This window comes from Agelaius phoeniceus, chromosome 5, assembly GCF_051311805.1.
Source record: "Agelaius phoeniceus isolate bAgePho1 chromosome 5, bAgePho1.hap1, whole genome shotgun sequence".
NCBI classification, from domain to species: Eukaryota; Metazoa; Chordata; class Aves; order Passeriformes; family Icteridae; genus Agelaius; species Agelaius phoeniceus.
This window is the reverse complement of record NC_135269.1, coordinates 4376381-4392381: the sequence shown is the minus strand read 5'-3', so window position 1 is coordinate 4392381 and position 16001 is coordinate 4376381. Positions and strand designations below refer to the sequence as shown.

General features: G+C 47.2%; 1 protein-coding gene across 4 annotated transcripts; it reads right to left on the bottom strand.

Annotated features, from left to right (window-relative positions):
- Positions 1-4857: 4857 nt before the first annotated feature.
- LOC129119102 (aldo-keto reductase family 1 member B1-like) lies at positions 4858-13448 on the bottom strand. 4 transcript variants are annotated; one of them, XM_054630852.2, is made up of 10 exons: positions 12797-13448; positions 10920-11087; positions 10487-10603; positions 9128-9205; positions 8464-8586; positions 7222-7328; positions 7016-7097; positions 6210-6293; positions 5374-5456; positions 4858-5096 (listed from the first exon to the last, which is right to left on the bottom strand). In XM_054630852.2, the coding sequence occupies exons 1-10, from the start codon at positions 12860-12862 to the stop codon at positions 5054-5056; spliced, it is 951 nt and encodes a 316-aa protein (XP_054486827.2). In that variant the 5' UTR covers positions 12863-13448; the 3' UTR covers positions 4858-5053. The 4 variants fall into 4 exon arrangements, with proteins under 4 accessions (XP_054486827.2, XP_077034261.1, XP_077034263.1 ...); XM_077178146.1 differs by having other exon boundaries at positions 13335-13419; XM_077178148.1 differs by lacking the exons at positions 10920-11087; positions 12797-13448 and adding an exon at positions 10000-10060 and having other exon boundaries at positions 4860-5096; positions 10487-10550.
- Positions 13449-16001: the final 2553 nt, after the last annotated feature.

The window sequence follows — 16001 nt, the reverse complement described above, 5'->3', positions numbered from 1 at the left end:
ACCGCACACGGGCCCTCCTGCAGCGCCTCAGCCCCGGGGCGGGGGTGGCACAGGGGACATGGGACACAGCTGTCCCCATTGAGCCCCTTGTCCCCATAGGGGTGGCGGCCCGGGCTGGTCCCCCTTGCCGGAGTCTTGTGGCCCTGTGTGTGTGCTGCTGCAGCGACACTACAGCAGAAACCTCGCTGGTTTCTGAGAGCCAGGAGAAGCCTCGCTGGTTTCTGAGAGCCAGGATAAACCTCACTGGTTTCTGAGAGCCAGGAGAAGCCTCGTTGGTTTCTGAAAGCCAGGATAAACCTCACTGGTTTCTGAGAGCCAGGAGAAGCCTCGTTGGTTTCTGAAAGCCAGGATAAACCTCACTGGTTTCTGAGAGCCAGGAGAAGCTGTTCCTGCCAGCCAAGTGGGACAAACGCAGCTTCTACTGCGAGCTGTGGGTTAGGAGTAATTTAGGGCAGAATGAATCTAAGAAAAACCCCAGCTTTATTTTGAATTCTGGAAGAGGTTTTTTTGAAAGTGTTTTCAAAGTCTCAGAAGAGGAACAGTGACTTTTTAATGAGTGACATAATGATCGTGTTGTCCCTCTGTCTTTAGGGAGGTGCTGAGGACACTGCAGAATAAAATGCACGATTGTAATCACAGGCAGTAGTGGCCAGCAGTCTCCCATCACAAACTGGCTTTGATGCTCTTGCAGACAAGCATTTGCTGTTCTGCTGAAGACGTCACAGCGCAGTGGAAAAACCCAGACTTGCCTGGGAGGCTTTGCTGCTTATTCACATGTGAAGAGTTTCTTCAGGTGCGAGCGTTTGCTCTGGGTGCCTCTCCCTGCTATCTGCAGCTTCATATTTTTTTTCTCCATTTAGCTAAGGACAGCAAGATAATTGGTTTTCCTCTTTAATGTTCCTCCTGTTTCATGTCAGCACCATCAGGCACCCCTGTCAGGATACGATGTGCTTTCACTTGGATCGCAAAACCTTTACACAACTTGGTGCTTATTGCTTGCTGATTGGGTTGAATTTTCTCTCGTGGTTTCAAGTCAGAGAGATGCCTCCATCCTGTCACAAGAGGCTTCAGGCAAAAGTTCTGTATTTTGTTTTTGCTGTTCTGTATTTTGTTTTTGCTGTTAGCTCTTGTGAGTTGGAGCCTTTCCCCTCAGAGCTGTAAGGCCAGTCAGATTTTCACTGTTTGCCTCTCCCGAAGGTCTGGTGGGGGCCTTGGGGGAAGAAGAAGTACTGCACATGTCACCCTGTGACAGCCAGCCTGCTAAATCTCGTGCTCTGTGTCCTTGATAACATGGCCATGTCTTTACAGAGAGCACTGACATTGAGGAACTGCAAGGGGGAGGAGGGTCTTGCTTTCTTTTATTTTTTTTTTCCTTGATCCACATGCACTGGAACAGGAGGAGCAATCTCATCAGTTTTCAGTTTGTTTTGCTGACTTTGCATTTAGCAACTGTAATTTCACCACAAGTTGTTACTTTGGTGACCAGCAGTGTTTGGGATCTGAGAACAGGGCCCAAAATAAGGAAGTGGGTATGTCCTTATGGACAGTGTTTACCAGAGAGACCCACTGAGAACACATGAAGGCAAAGTAGGGAGGTGACAGTGTTGCAAGGTGTGATCACACCTAGGGGAAGAGCTGCAGGGGTCTGTACAGACACAGGCATAGCTTAAACCAGGGTTTGGAGGTGAGGGCACGCAGGTTTCACGCTTGATTCACTGGGAAGCACAGCAGGAATTTCTGCTTTGCTTGGAGGGGAGATTTATCTTGCTCAGTGGGGGTTCCAGTTCCACCTCTGGATGCCAGGAGGCAGATCTCAGGGGCTTGGCCAGCCCTGGTGTAGAAGACCTTGGCCACTTTTTCACTCTGAGCTCAGAACAGCCCAGGAGCATATCTTGGTGGCTCTCCCATATTCTCAGAGCTGATGAAGCTTTTTGTCCTCATGCTTTTGTGCTTTAATTGCACCTGCTGAAATAACAAGCTCTGGGCACAGCTGAGGATGAGGAATTGATCTTTCCACCCCTCTGTGGTGATTATTGTGTGGGAAGGGCAGGTTTAGTGCAGCAGGGGAAGCCTGGACAGAGGGAAACCATGAACTGCCCCAGACTGGTAAGAGCTGATTCTGGCTGGCTCTGAAACTGGTGCTGTACTTGGGATGACTGAGTTCTGGCACATGGGAAGCACTTGTGTGTCCCCCAGAGTCCCTCTGGCCCCTGAGAAGTCCCCACCTCACTCCAAAAGGGGCTCCTGTGGGCTGGGCAGGACAGGGGCAGCCCTGGGGACAGTGGCAGCCCTGGGGACAGCACACTGCTCACCCAGGAGCTCTAGGACACAGTAAGGACTGAGTGGTGAAAGGAAGCATCAGGCACCCAGCACCACCCTCTGAGCCACCCTTGGTTCCAGGGAGGGACTGGGATGTAACCTGTGGTGACAAGGGCAGGGTGGAGAGGAGGACAGGGGGTGAATTGGTGTTTGGCTTAAACACAGGCTGGGGAAGGGGGAGAAAGGCATTTACTCATTTGCTCTTCTGTTTTCTTTCTTCTCTAGTCAGTTACCCTGAGTCCCAGCCCAGAAGTGGAGCAGTGAGAAGAACTCTGGAAGGAGCAATGATCCTGGCCCTGGGAATACACAGTCCTGGAAGTGGAGCAGCCAGTGCATGTCCAGGGGGGAGTACACACAGTGTGCAATTGCCTGAAGAGAGGAGGCACCTGGGCAGGAAGATGACTTGGAAGAGAGAAACAGATGCTTTCTGAAAGCTGATGGCAAATGAAAACAAAGCCTCTTCAGGCAGCCTGAGTTGCTAGGTTAGGTAGGCCTGTGGAGGTGGGAGTGCTGCTCCCCAGAATCTGAGTGCTCTCTTGACAGTCCTCTGCTCAGAATGAATCTGCAGAAATATTGAACACTTAGTGAACTGTCCCTGCAGTAGCTGTGTCTGTGCTGGGATACTGAAGCAAGTGGGATGCAGGTTTTTGCCTTGTAAGAGCAGAGTTCTGGGAAGTTTGGGGTCTCTGCTACTAGCAGAGACTGTCCTTCCCAAGGGAGGAAGGCTTTAGGACCCACCAGTGAAGGGCTGTGAGGACAAATCATCTGATTCTGCTGATCCCACGGGTGAGACTCCCCTGCAGTTTCTTGGACTGCTGGGTTGAGTTTACAGGCAAGGGGAAAAGGACCCTGAAAAAGTGGTGATCACTGATGCTGTTGCTTGAAAGCTGCAAGGTCTGAGCACAGTTACTGCTGGCATCACTTGATAAGCTGTTGGGACACCAAAGAGTGACTCACACGCCTTGTTCTGGATGGTGCATGCCAGGAGATGGGCAGATCAGTGCCACAAGCAAGGATAGTGATGGAAGTTCAGCTTGGAAAGCATTTTAGAAGTGGATGGAAAATATGTTGACTGTTGCAGTGTTGATGCTGATAATTTTGTCTGTGGGAGAAGGGGTGGGTTTGGGATATGTGCCTTATGTTTGCACTGGTGAGGTGTTAACTACACTGGTCTGCAGGGGCAAGGGGTGGAGTTAATAGTGAATATGCAGTCAGATGATGATTATAGTAAAGATGGAGTTTGAATAAGGGTGAAACAGTTCTTAACATATCTTTCAATAAAGTGCAGGGTGGAATGTAAAGAACATAAATTGCAGATGGTATCAATTGGGATGGCAGTGGTGACCTGTGTTGAGACCACTGAAACAAACACCCTGTCTCATGCTAGAATGTAAGCTCACAGTACTGTGACTCAGGAGTACTTCTGGAGACACAGGTGCACTTTTTGAAGGAGATCCATGCTGAAAGGACTTAATTCCAAGGGGTCTGCAGCTGGTGGATGAGTTATACTTGAACAAGGAAACCACTGAGAGCTCTATGGGCACTGTGTAACCTGTGCTGGAGAAGGTATTCCCTAAAAAGACAGTGCTCCAAACTTGTGCATCATAGTAACATTGTACCTTAATTGTTCAATAAAAATGTGTATTTGATCTCTGCAGAGCCAAGTCTCACCTCAGCCTGAGGACTACAGAAGGTTTTATGGGTTGCTTTCTTTAGGAAGCTGCAAAGCAAATGTTCTTGGATTACATTTTCATGAATTGAAAGTGGAAATTTTGGAAAAGAGTCCACAAGGTGCTCATTTTCTTCAGCCAAGGTTTTGATCTTTTGCTTTGAAAACCCACTGTGCAACTTCAGGATTGTGTTTGGCCACCTGCCCAGGTGCTGGGAATGGAAAGGTGACACAGCCCCAAAAGCAAATAGCTCGTGATGTCACCTGGGCTGTCACCAGGGGCAGTGGCAGAGGGTGGCTGGGCTCAAGGGGGAGGTGGATGGAGCTACAGGGGCATTGGTGCGGCCAGGAGAGTTTGGCCCCGAGGCTGACGGGGCCAGAGGGGATGCTGGCACTTCGGGGGCTGAGCTCCCCGTGCTGTGTGACATCAGGGACATCAGTCCCTGCACTGCCGGGGAGGGGACAGCGCGGGTGGCTGAGGGATGGCCGCCCTCTGCTGCCCGCAGGGGAAGGGGAATGTGCCCTGTCCCAGGGAAAATCCACACGCTCAGGAGGAAACCTGACTGAAAATACCGCCAAGCACACACCTCTCTGTTTTCTCCTTATGAAGTTCTGTTTGTTTTGTTTTGGATTTTTTTTTTCCCCTAAGGGAAAGTTTTTCCTAAGTAGAAAAATCTCCTTTTATCAGTTACTTCTGGAGTGATTAAACTGCTGGCCTTTAGTTCACATTTCTCAGATTTTTCTCCCATAACTGCCATCTATCCTCCTCAGCCTGTTGTGTTGAAGCAAGAGAAATTAAAAATGTGAATGTGTAGTTCAAAGTCTCTCCCTCGCTAAATGTGGATTACCCAATCCACATTTTGATAGAAAATTATTACAGCCCCCATTTTATTCTTTTGGAGCAACTTTACTGTTTTTTTTAGAAAGAATAAACAAAAGATGAGCACTGAATACATATACTGTGACTCCCCTGGCTGCAGGAGGAGAAATGCAAGAAGAAAGTCAGATAAATTCATAGGAAGAATATCAGACCAAGCTCTGAAGAAAGGCAGGATATGAGCATCTTCAGTATTCTGCATTGAATGGGTAGTCCTTGTGAGTTTTGCCCCTGCAGGGAATAGAAGACTTCCTTTTAGTCATAATTTTCCCTTCTAGTTTTGCTTAAAGAAGCCACTAAGGTGGGATCTGAACTCTGTAATTGGAGGATGGGTTCAGTCCAGATTTGCTTTCCTCTACAGGATGTCTTTTTTGTACATTTGGAACATCCCAATTACTTCATCATTCAGGCTCTTGGCATTCTAGGCAGTATTTAGATGTAACATCTCTGTGTATATGGTATTCTTAACTTACTGGTTTGGAGAAGAATACTGAATGCTACCACTTACATGCTCATTGTATAGACTCTCCAGTTTCTGTTAAAGCTGAAAATAGTTGCCATCTCCTCTTTGGTCAGTTTGAAGTCAAACACCTGAAAAGAGAAACAGCTGGGAATCACATCTTTTAACAAACCAGAGAGGTTTTAAGCTCACAGAGGCTGTAAGCAAAATCCACAAAATTAAAGAACAAGTCTGCAAGGGAGGGTAGCTGGTTGGAAGACATGACTGCTTCATGAAAAAGGCATCTCTGTGTCACCAAGAATGCACTGGCAGAGGGAATAGAAAAATTCATCCAAAGTTGCAATTACACATGCCAGCTGTTGCAGGGCACTTGGCAGGCTCTTGCATCTGCCACTTGTGAGAGATGTCCTTCTGTCCTATTCCAAAGGCACATCTACAAGATTTCCATATTTCACTTAATCTATCTAGGCTTTTTGAAATCCCAATGACCAGCTGCAGTCAAAGACCACTGAATTTACAATAGAGCAGCATGGTTTGTGAAGCTGTTTTCTTAACACTGCTTGCTCTACATAAGCCTTTTGTGGTGTGCTGCTGCACTCAAGTGCCAGTGAAAAGCCATGTGGCAATTCATCTCCAGTCTGCAGAATACAAGACACCACATAAAGTGACTACTAGAATTACCAGCATACTAAAAAAAAGGACTTGGTTCATTCCTGCTCTCCAACTGTAACCTTTAGTTTAGCCCTTAGCAGAGTGTGTAAACAGACAAAAAGCCTGGTCTTGCCTGAGCAGGGAAGAATGATAAAGGATCTTTTCCCTTGCTGTGCAGGGAGAAGCCAAACCATCCCTGAGGGGCAGCCCCCAGCTCACTCCTGATCCCTCACCTGGAAGTTCTCCACAATGCGCTGTGGGGTGACAGATTTGGGAATCACAATCACATTTCTCTGGATCTGGAAGCGAAGGAGAACCTGCAAGGACAGACAACTGAATCATTCCTCTCGCTCTGGAGGAAGCAGAGCCTGTTCCAGCAGCTGTTATCTCTGTTTCAAATCATTCCTGTCCCTGCAGCCCTGGTTGCCCTCCCTGAAGAGCAGAGAGGGAAGTGCTGGAGCCTCACATGAAAGGGCTCCTTTCCCATCCAGGTTTGGGCCAGTCAAGCCTTCCTGCTCTCCCAGACTTCTATCAAGATTTCATTCTCTGCAAGAGGACTTGAGATGAAGACTGAAACATTCCAGCACTTGAAGACAGGTCAAGAAAATGTTTCATGATGACAGTCAGAGCACACCTGAGAGTGTGCATTGCAGGCCACACAGAAAACAGAGCCTGCACTGCTGCCTCTCACACAGGTGACAGGGAACAAAGAGCCAGCCTGTCCTCTACATTGTCATTAGCTGTCTTGTGTTACAGGAAGGGGTAGCCACAGTCTGTGTAGTTCAAAGTCTTTCACTCACTAAATGTGGATTACTCAATCCACATTTTGACAGAAAATGAGCCCCCATTTTATTCTTTTGGAACAACTTTACTGTTTCTTTCAGAAAGAATAAACAAAAGATGATCACTGAATACATATGCTGTGACTTCACTGGCTGCAGGAGGAGAAATGCAAGAAGAAAGTCAGATAAATTGATAGGAAGAATATCGGAGCAAGATCTGAAGGAGAGCAGGATTTGAGCATCTGGCATCCATGTACCTGGGCTGTGGATTTGTTGTGCTTGGCTGCAATTTCCTTGATCTTGGGGTCATCCAGAAGGGAAGGATCTTCTGGCTTAGCCCTACACAGGGGAGAGATAACACCAGAAGTCTGTTTTGAGATCAATGGCTAATAGTACACTCACTGTCTCAGTGCTGCAAGCATTATCCATGCCAGCTCCCTCACAAATTGCAAAGCAGCCTTACCATGGTCTGTCAGGGGAGCCCAGGGGGCTGTAGGCTGTCACAGCAATCCCTTTGGATTGGCAGTAGTTCACCAGCTTCTCCTGGGTAAGGTATGGATTGCACTCGATCTGCCAGCAGAAGAGTACAGAGACTGATAGAATGCAGCTGTAGCTCACTGCAGGGATTATCCCCTAATCATAATAATCCCCTTAAAGGCTGCTCTTTGTCCTCATGGCCACTCTTTGCAAAGTGTTATCAGCTCTAGGGTTCTACAGTGACATTTCTTGTACCTCTGTGTCTTTGCTCTGGAGAAAGAGCATTTCATAAGGCTCACTTCTGGGTTCATTGGCATGTTCTCAGGTCCTTCTCAGATTTCCAAGCAGTAGCTTAGTAAATATTGAACACCCCAATGCCCTGTGTATTCAGCAATAATGTGGAGTGGGATGAGAAGGACATGCTGCATCTGCTCTGTTCTCCCCCCCCCAGTCTGTTCTAGACATCAAAGCTCCCTTTCTCAGGAACTGGTGCCCCTTTCTTATCTGCTATAGGTAGGAAAAAGATGGTTTTTTTTTCCTTTTGGCATGCTCTTTTTTTTTAACTACATGCAGAGGAAGGACTGGCAGGCTCTGGAGACTGAGGGAACTCAGTACTCGTAGTGAATATGCAAAAAGTTCTGAATTCAGAACTGTAAGAGATGTCTGAGTCTGTCCAAGACCCCTTGAAGGGATAAACTTCTGCAGCTCCTGCATACAAAGGGGCAGTTGCTGCTGTATGCAGACAAAGACTAGGTAATTTATATATATATATATATGTGTGTGTGTGTGTGTGTGTAAAACTCCCTTATTTTTTATTTTACATAAATCAGGACAGATACCAGGAAGCCACTAGTGTGCCAGAATATGCTGCTTCTGTATAGAAGTTAAAACTGACCTCCCTTTCCAACTGGGTGACTGAATTGTGGATTCCTGCATGACAAAAAACACATGATAATTGTGTGAGCAATTATCTTCTATTAATAACAGATTGATGCCATTACTAATAACAGAACAAGTATTTTAAGAAGTTCTTGTAATTTGTGTACCACAACTTCATTCCCTATCAGAACACAGATCTACAACATCTTTATGAGTACTCTGAAATAATCACAGGGTGTAATTGTGCTGTGTCTGCTTTGTTCTTCCTCTTTGCATCTCCTCATGCAAATTACAAGCTGTAATTGGATCTTTATAATCCCACAAAACCTGCAATCACTTTGCAGCTCACCTGGACATTTGCAGGCTTGTGCTTCAGTCCTGGCTTGTTCAATATTCTTTCAATCTGCTCATGGTTGAAGTTGGAGACTCCAATGGCTTTTACCAGGCCAGCATCCACCAGCTCCTCCATGGCCTGGCAGAAAGGGGAGCACAGTCAGCACCAGTGTACAAGACAGGCCCTGAAGGAATTATTCCTTGTGTGGCTTTATTTCCCTTCATGGGCAAGGAAAGACAACTGTTTGGAGCTGCCAAGATTGTCTCTTGGGGGAGAGTGACCTCTGGTGTGTTTGTGCCACGTCTTCCATCTCACCCAAACCCAAGGGCTCCTTTCTTGAGATGGCAGAAATTCTCTCTCAGTTATTTTCACATGGGAAATAAGGATAATCAGTGATATGTTCTTGAGCCAGCACCAGAGGGCTGTAGTGCAGGCTGTGGGTATGATCACAAATACACAGAGTGTATTTGAGCAATTTAAGAGTGGTGAGGACAGTTCTGTTGTGGTCAAACAGTCTGGCTTGCAGATTCACTAAAGGATTGAGCGTGTATGTTTTGAAAAGCTACACTGTATATGGTGCAATAAATACATAAGAACTTTGTGGCTGCTGAAGGCAATGAAAGCATGGGAAAGGCTGCCAGCAACAGAAAACATGATTTCCCCCCCTGGCTGAACTTACCTCCCATGTATCTAGAAAATCTGTGTTGCTGGGGATAGCCATGCCTTTGTCATCTGCAGGAAACAGCTCCTCTCCTGCCTGTCAGTAAAACAAAAAAAAAAGAAGAAAGATTTAAACACTCTTTTTATTGCCAAGTTAATACCAAGACAACTGAGGACCATGATGGCTTTAGCTACTAGTACAGAAAATATTAATATTTGTCTACATTGTTCCTGGCAATTTTGCCAGCAATCATCCCTAGTAGGAATGATGCAGAATCGTTCCTACTAGGAATGTCAAGTGAATCTCCTAGACCAAACAAATAGTGACTCACTAAAACACATACAGATAAACAATTGACTTATTTATTGTGGAACAAAAAAGCTTCCTGTAGTCCTCTGCTATTCCTTTAAGAGAGAACTGGGGTAGGTTTTTTTTTTTTTTGAAGGATCTGTTAAGGTCCCAGGAACATTTAAGTCCAGTTTAAGCTGAGCCACATCTACTGAAGAAGATTTTATGTAAACACACAGGTGTCCTATGAGGGGAGCCTCAGCTTAAGTTGGTGGCAAATCAGAACACCCCAGATGTACAAACTCAGAAATAGAGCCCCACATCTGCACATTGCTCCCCATCCAGTGTGCAGCTGTCGGAGTATTATGCCATGACACTTTTACTCAAGCTCTTTGTTCACATAAAACTAACCATGACAGCTTTGCAAGTGTGACAAACAGCTGACAAGCTCAAAAGCAACAGATGGGATGGAGGTCTTAACCTGTCTGCAGCAGAAAGAAAAAGCCAAGACTAGACACAGACTCAGACATCAGATCCTTTGAAGTACATGAAGGATGAGATGTATTTCATGTACTTCTGACATGGATGTCAGAAAGTCTCACCTTTTGAAATCCAGGGTCTGTGGAACAACTTTAAGGCTCCTACAGCAAAGGTCAGATCAATCTGTACAGTATTAAGGACTCAGTGATTAAAGAAAGAAGTGGAAGACAGAAACATTCTCTTGTTCTGTGATTCTGTAACACGCAGAGGAAAGAATTTCTGTCAGGCAGCAAAGTACATCCTTCCTTCCCTCAAAGCAGGAAAGGATGGTTTAGCCCAAAGTTAAGCAGCATGAGTCAATCTTGCAGCCAGAGGCCTGACCTTGTTGCTGGGGCTGCCTCTCTGTTATCAGGAGGGCAGAGGACGCTGTGCAGGCAGCTCTGGGGCAGAGATCAGGGGCACAGCAGGGCAGGGTGGGCAGCACTGGGGCAGGGCTGGGACAGGGCTGGCACAGGCTCTTTCTGGAGCAGCAGTGGTGCTGCAAGTGCTCCTGGCTTTGCTGAGGAGCTCTCCCAGGAGAGAAAACCAAGGGCCCTGCTGCTACTGTACCTTGAATCCCAGAGGCCAGTGCATGAGGTAGAGATCCAGGTAATCCAATTTCAGGTCAGCAAGAGTCTTCTGGCAGGCTCCCTTCACCAGATGCTTCTCATGAAAAGTGGACCACAGCTAGAGAAAAAAACAAGGCACGTTGTGACCTCCTGGGTTAAAGCTCTTTCCCGAAGAAGGAAAGAAAGCTAGCACACTTTCTGGGACCATTTCTGCTTAACATGTATTTAACAGTCCCATGAAAATGGAGAATGTGGAATACATCTTAAATAACACTCTATAAAATACAGTGACAAAAAAAAAAAAGATTTTACCAAGTATGGGCCTGAACTATTCTCCTAATTACTCCACACTATAGCACACAGCCTTTCCCCACTACTCTGAATTTCCCTCTATGCATATGCAAAGCTTTCCCCTGGATCCTAGGTCACCTTACCTTGCTGACAACGAAGAGATCCTCTCTTTTCACAACACCTTCCTTGATTTTCTGCTGGATCCCTTCCCCAATCTCACTCTCATTCTGGTACACGTAGGCACAGTCGAAGTGCCGGTACCCGGCATCGATGGCAGCCGTCACTGCAGCTTTTACCTGCCCAGCTGCAGACTGGAAAAAAAGAAGGTTAAGAAGATCCCAAATCAGAGCATACAGGCCATTTATTAGTTATCTAGCAACTAAAGAAACATACAATTTAAGCAGAGTTTTTCCATGCCATGTTCTTAAAGCACTCATCATCTTAAAAATGCAGGCTGCTATAGGAATGTGCTCTTTGTTGACGGAGTGACAGACAAAACTATCTTTTGTCCCTTCAGAAAGGAAAGAAGTTCAGAAGTTTTTCTCTTCCATTAAGTGAAAAAGCCACTTCATAGGCCTAGGGGACTTCACCTCAAACTTAAGGATAGCTAATTGGACAGAAGCCAAAAAGTCCCACTTGGGCAATTTACTGGAAAAAGAAGAGAAGAAAGAAACTAATGGCTTTTGTGAGGTGTTTTACCAGGAGCAAGAACCTCTTGCACTTGGCTTGGTTTTCCTCTGTTTGTTAATTTGCCTTTTATTAAACTTTTTTGTTTCCAACACTGCAGCAGAAGCTATCTTGTTGATTTTATGTTTCTATTAGTAGAGTTTTTCCATGCCAAAGCTCTCTTCATCTCACAAATGCAGGCTGCTGGGTTTGAAGCAAGCCTCCAGCCATTTATCCATTAGCCCAGTCCCAAGCAGGCTCAGCCAACAGCCAGGTACAGCAGAGCCCCCAGCACTGCCAAAAATGACCAGGGAAAACTAAGTTTTGTGCCAGGGAGTTCTGCAGAGCCCTTTGCTCAACACTCCTTGCTTCCCAGTGCTGTGTCTAGGAAGAGAAACAGTCAAATGGCCCAGCTGGGAGAATTTTAATTCTATGGGGAGGGCAGTGGTCTACACCTTAGTCATCCACATCACTTTGGAGTGTTACACTGTGCTCTAGCCCAGCTTGCCTGGGGCACATCCCCCCTGTAGTTGGAACCTTATGTCAGCTGCTTCCCTCAGAGACAGAGGAGGTGTGTAATTCTATTTGTTTCTGTACCCTGCAAGGGTGTGTAAGAGCTGTGCACAAAGAAATGTTGGCATATCTTGTTCACACAAATCCAGCAATGTTTGTTTCTAGGCATTGTATAGATTAGTGGTTTTGCAGTCATCGTAACAACAGTGCAAACTTCTTTGTCAGAACTTGCTCAAAACGCATGAATGGTCTTCTAAAGCCATCGGCTGATTTCCGGGGACCTCGCCCAGATTGCACATCACGGGAGCAGCAGGGAGGGCTCCAGTGCAGTGGCACGGGAAGGGGCAGGGAGAGGGGCCCGGGGAGCCGCGGCAGCCTGGTCGGGATAGGGGATGGATGGATGGATGGATGGATGGATGGATGGATGGATGGATGGATGGATGGATGGATGGATGGATGGATGGGATCCGCGCATCCCTGGGGGTATGGAAGGGGCGGAGCCGCCGCCTCTCCCAGGCTGGGGACACCCAAGCGCCACCTCTCCCCCGCGGCAGGAGGGGGACGGCGGGGAAGGAGGGCACCGCAGGGTGGGTGGGCACCCCCACCACCGGAGGGCACGGCGAGGAAAGCGGCTTTGAAAGCAGAGCTGGGGCTGTGCCTGCGGACACCAGCGGAGGGACAGGGCATCCCCGGCAGCATCCCGGGCGGGATGTTGAGGATGGCGGCGGGGTCGTGTCACCGAGCCGAGCTGTCCCCGCTCCCTGCGCACCCCTGAGCGCTCCGGACCCCTCCGGGGGAGGAGCCCGCCCCTCTGAGAGCGAGCGGCCGCTGTCCCCGTTACCTTCCATGTGCCCAGCCCCACGAGGGGCATCCTGGCCCCGGTGCAGAGCTGCAGGCAGGTGGCCATGGCTCCAGCCGGGAATGCTGCCCGCTAGTACCGCCCGCCGAGCCCTTTAATGATGGCAGAGCCGTGCCCGCCCCGTCGCGGGCCCCGCCCGGGGCAGCCGCCGCCCCGCAGCCCGAGGGACACCGGGCCGGGCTGGGCTGGGCCAGCGCTGCTTCTCCCCGAGCCCCCGCAGCTGCAGGGTTCCCGCCGAACATGGGATGATGCTTGTGGTAACAGGAGAAAAAAGGTGATCTGCTTTGTAGGGGTAAATTAGAAAGCAGTTATTTTAAAGAAAAATGTTGTTTTTAGTGTTGGGAGAGGCTTCTTTTAAAATGTTTTTTGAAAGCTGCGGAAGAATAATAGATGTTGTGTTGAAACTTTGCTTCATGTTTGTGGTTGGAGAATCATTCAGTTGGCAATAGTGCATTTTTCTCTGTGTGCCTTTCCCACGGCAGATGCCCAGCTGCTTTTGCTCTTTTTCTGCCCTGCTTACCTGAGGGCAGACGATAGTTTGTCTCTCTAATCCTCCTGTTTTTTGTCGGCACATTCAGCCATCCCCAGCAGGATGTGATGTTTCAGTTAACATCACAACATAGTTACGTAACACAGTGCTTGCCTTTTACTTCCCCTCCCCCCCCGGATTCCTTCTCTGTACAGCTGCTCTGACGATGCTCAGACTCTTGAGGTTTTGTTCAGGGAACAGTGAAATCAATGGAAAGGTTGTGATATTAGGAGAACAGTATTAAAGCCAAGCTGTTTGCATGAGAGGCCCTGCTGCCGTCCTACTCTGGGGGTTTTCCCCCAGTGGTTTTTTGACTGAGAGGTCTCTGTCTTTTAGAAAGGATTTTGGGCAGAAGGTTTGCATTTGCTGTAATGTATCCAAAGTCCTGTCTCCCATAACCAAAATGCTCAAGCCAAAAGCACAAGTTTTGTTCACACCTCATTTGAGAACAAAAGCTTCTTTCTTTTTAATCACATACAAAGGCCAAGTTCTTTTTGCATCTGTCAGGAGGTAAGGGAACACCAGACAATGTGATAGGGCTAAACTGGATTCACCAAGTTCATCAATGAAGGAAAAGCCTGGCAGAGAAAATGTGACATATGCACTGAAGGAGTCTTGGTACATATGAGCTATGGGTGATAAAGAGACAGGAGAATGACACCTGGAAATATTCACAATGTATAGTAGTGTGTGCCCCTCATAAAATATTCCAGTGAGTCAGGGTGGCCTCACCTGGGGGAAATACAGCACTCAACCCTGACCTGTGTCAGGCTCTGGGCAGTGGCTCAGCACTAACACATGCTCTTACACCTTGTGTCCTCATAATTTTGGATATCTGCATGGGTGTAGTCATGTTTCCCCATAGTCTGTTTTATTGAGGGTTTGTAAAGCTAGATCGATGCCAGCACAGCCTGGCAGCCAGAGCAGTCCACACTTTGACCGCAGAGCTTTCCAGAACTTCCAGTTATTGTTCTCCTGGCACTTTCATACTGTATGTACCAAGACTCCTCCCACAATTCTTGTCTGCACCAAGTGGTCAGTCATGGTTCATTATATCCGGTTATTTTAACTCCTAGTCACGGCAAGTTCTTGATGCTGCTGTGACATTCAGTCTCTCAGCCTTTCTGTCATCTGTCAAGCACCTTTCATCCATGCACTCACACCTACAACCCAACAATGTGCAGTGCAAGTAGCTCAAGCTTGTCTAGGTGTATCCACCCACTGCACACTGAGTTAAACACAGTACAGCACAAGCACTAAGTCAGTCAGCACTGGGCCCTAATACTATTAATGTGGTATTTTCTGAGACCCCTGTCAAAGGGAGGAATGATGAATCTGACTCCATGTTCTTAGAAGGCTAATTTATTATTTTATGATCTGTATTATAATAAAGAATGCTATACTAAACTATACTAAAGAATAGAGAAAGGATACAGACAGAAGGCTAGAAGATACTAATGAAAAACTCATGACTCTCTGGACAGAGTCCAACACAGCTTGGTTGTCATTGGCTAATAAGTAAAAACAATTCATATGTTGGATAAACAATCTTCAACCACATTCCAAAGCAGCACAACACAGGAGAAGCAAATGAGAGAAGAATTTGTTTTCCTTTTTCTCTGAGGCTTCTTGACTTCCCAGGAGAAGAATCCTGGGCAAAGAGATTTTTCAGAAAATATGACAGTAACACTATTAACCTTCACAAATGCTGTTTTTTGTTAATCATCTTGTTCCCAAGGAAGTCTCTTGACCACTCAGTTGCTCAAGACACAGCTCAAACTTCACATGCCTTTGTCAGAGCCCAGAGCTTGGTCTGGTGTGGATGTTATGATCAGAATGCAGATGTTCTGCAGGTGCCCTGTGCCCACCAGCCCGAGGCACACATGGACACCTGAACTGCCACAGTGTCACAGCACCTCCCAGGTATCCTAGCACTGCCCAGCCAGGCTCACCTGCACCCTCCAAGGAGGGAGAGGCTTTGTCAGGGGCAGCCTTTACTCGTTCACATGGTTACAGTGAGCAGAGACCTGTCCCAGCGCCTCAGCACAGCCTAAGGGAACATAACACTGCTCCAGAGCCAGGCTCTGGGCAGCAGCAGCTCAGCATTAACAGGTACCAGTTCCAGCAGGCACCCTCTGCTTCTGTGCTGCACCAGAGCCCTGCTTAACACTGCTGATCTCCCCCAGCCTCTGTCACTCTGGGCTTTTGATAGCCAGACAGCAGCACTGGCTACCAACCAAACCAGCCCACAGTGATACCAGTGCAGAGCTTTCCAGCAGCTTCAGGTGTTGGGTCTCCTGTTGCTTGTTAACCTACAGTCCACACTAAGGCTTGTGTGGTGGTGTTCAAGGGTCTCCAGGATGAGGGAAGAGGTGAGAATCCTGACTCCATGTTTCAAGAAGGCTGATTTATTATTTTATGATATAAATTATATTAAAAATGCTATACTAACACTATACTTAAGAAAGGGGAAAGGAGACATCAGAAGGCTAGAAAGGAATGATAATAAAAAACCTTTGACAGCTCACACCCTCAACACAGCTGGCTGTAGTTGGTCATTAATCCAATTAATCCATTAATCACAATCCACATGAGACCAATAAAAGATGCACCTGTTGGTAAACAATCTCCAGACTGAATAGAACTTCCAAACAAGCA

What these genes read in the sequence shown, in the direction of transcription:
- LOC129119102 (XM_054630852.2), bottom strand. Translation starts at nt 12,862, where the DNA reads ATGGCCACCTGCCTGCAGCTCTGCACCGGGGCCAGGATGCCCCTCGTG. An exon ending in ACTGGCCTCTGGGATTCAAG is followed by an intron (nt 9,206 to 10,486) that starts GTACAGTAGCAG and finishes TTTTACTGACAG; the next exon opens with GCAGGAGAGGAGCTGTTTCC. An exon ending in ACAAGCCTGCAAATGTCCAG is followed by an intron (nt 7,329 to 8,463) that starts GTGAGCTGCAAA and finishes TTCTGCTGGCAG; the next exon opens with ATCGAGTGCAATCCATACCT.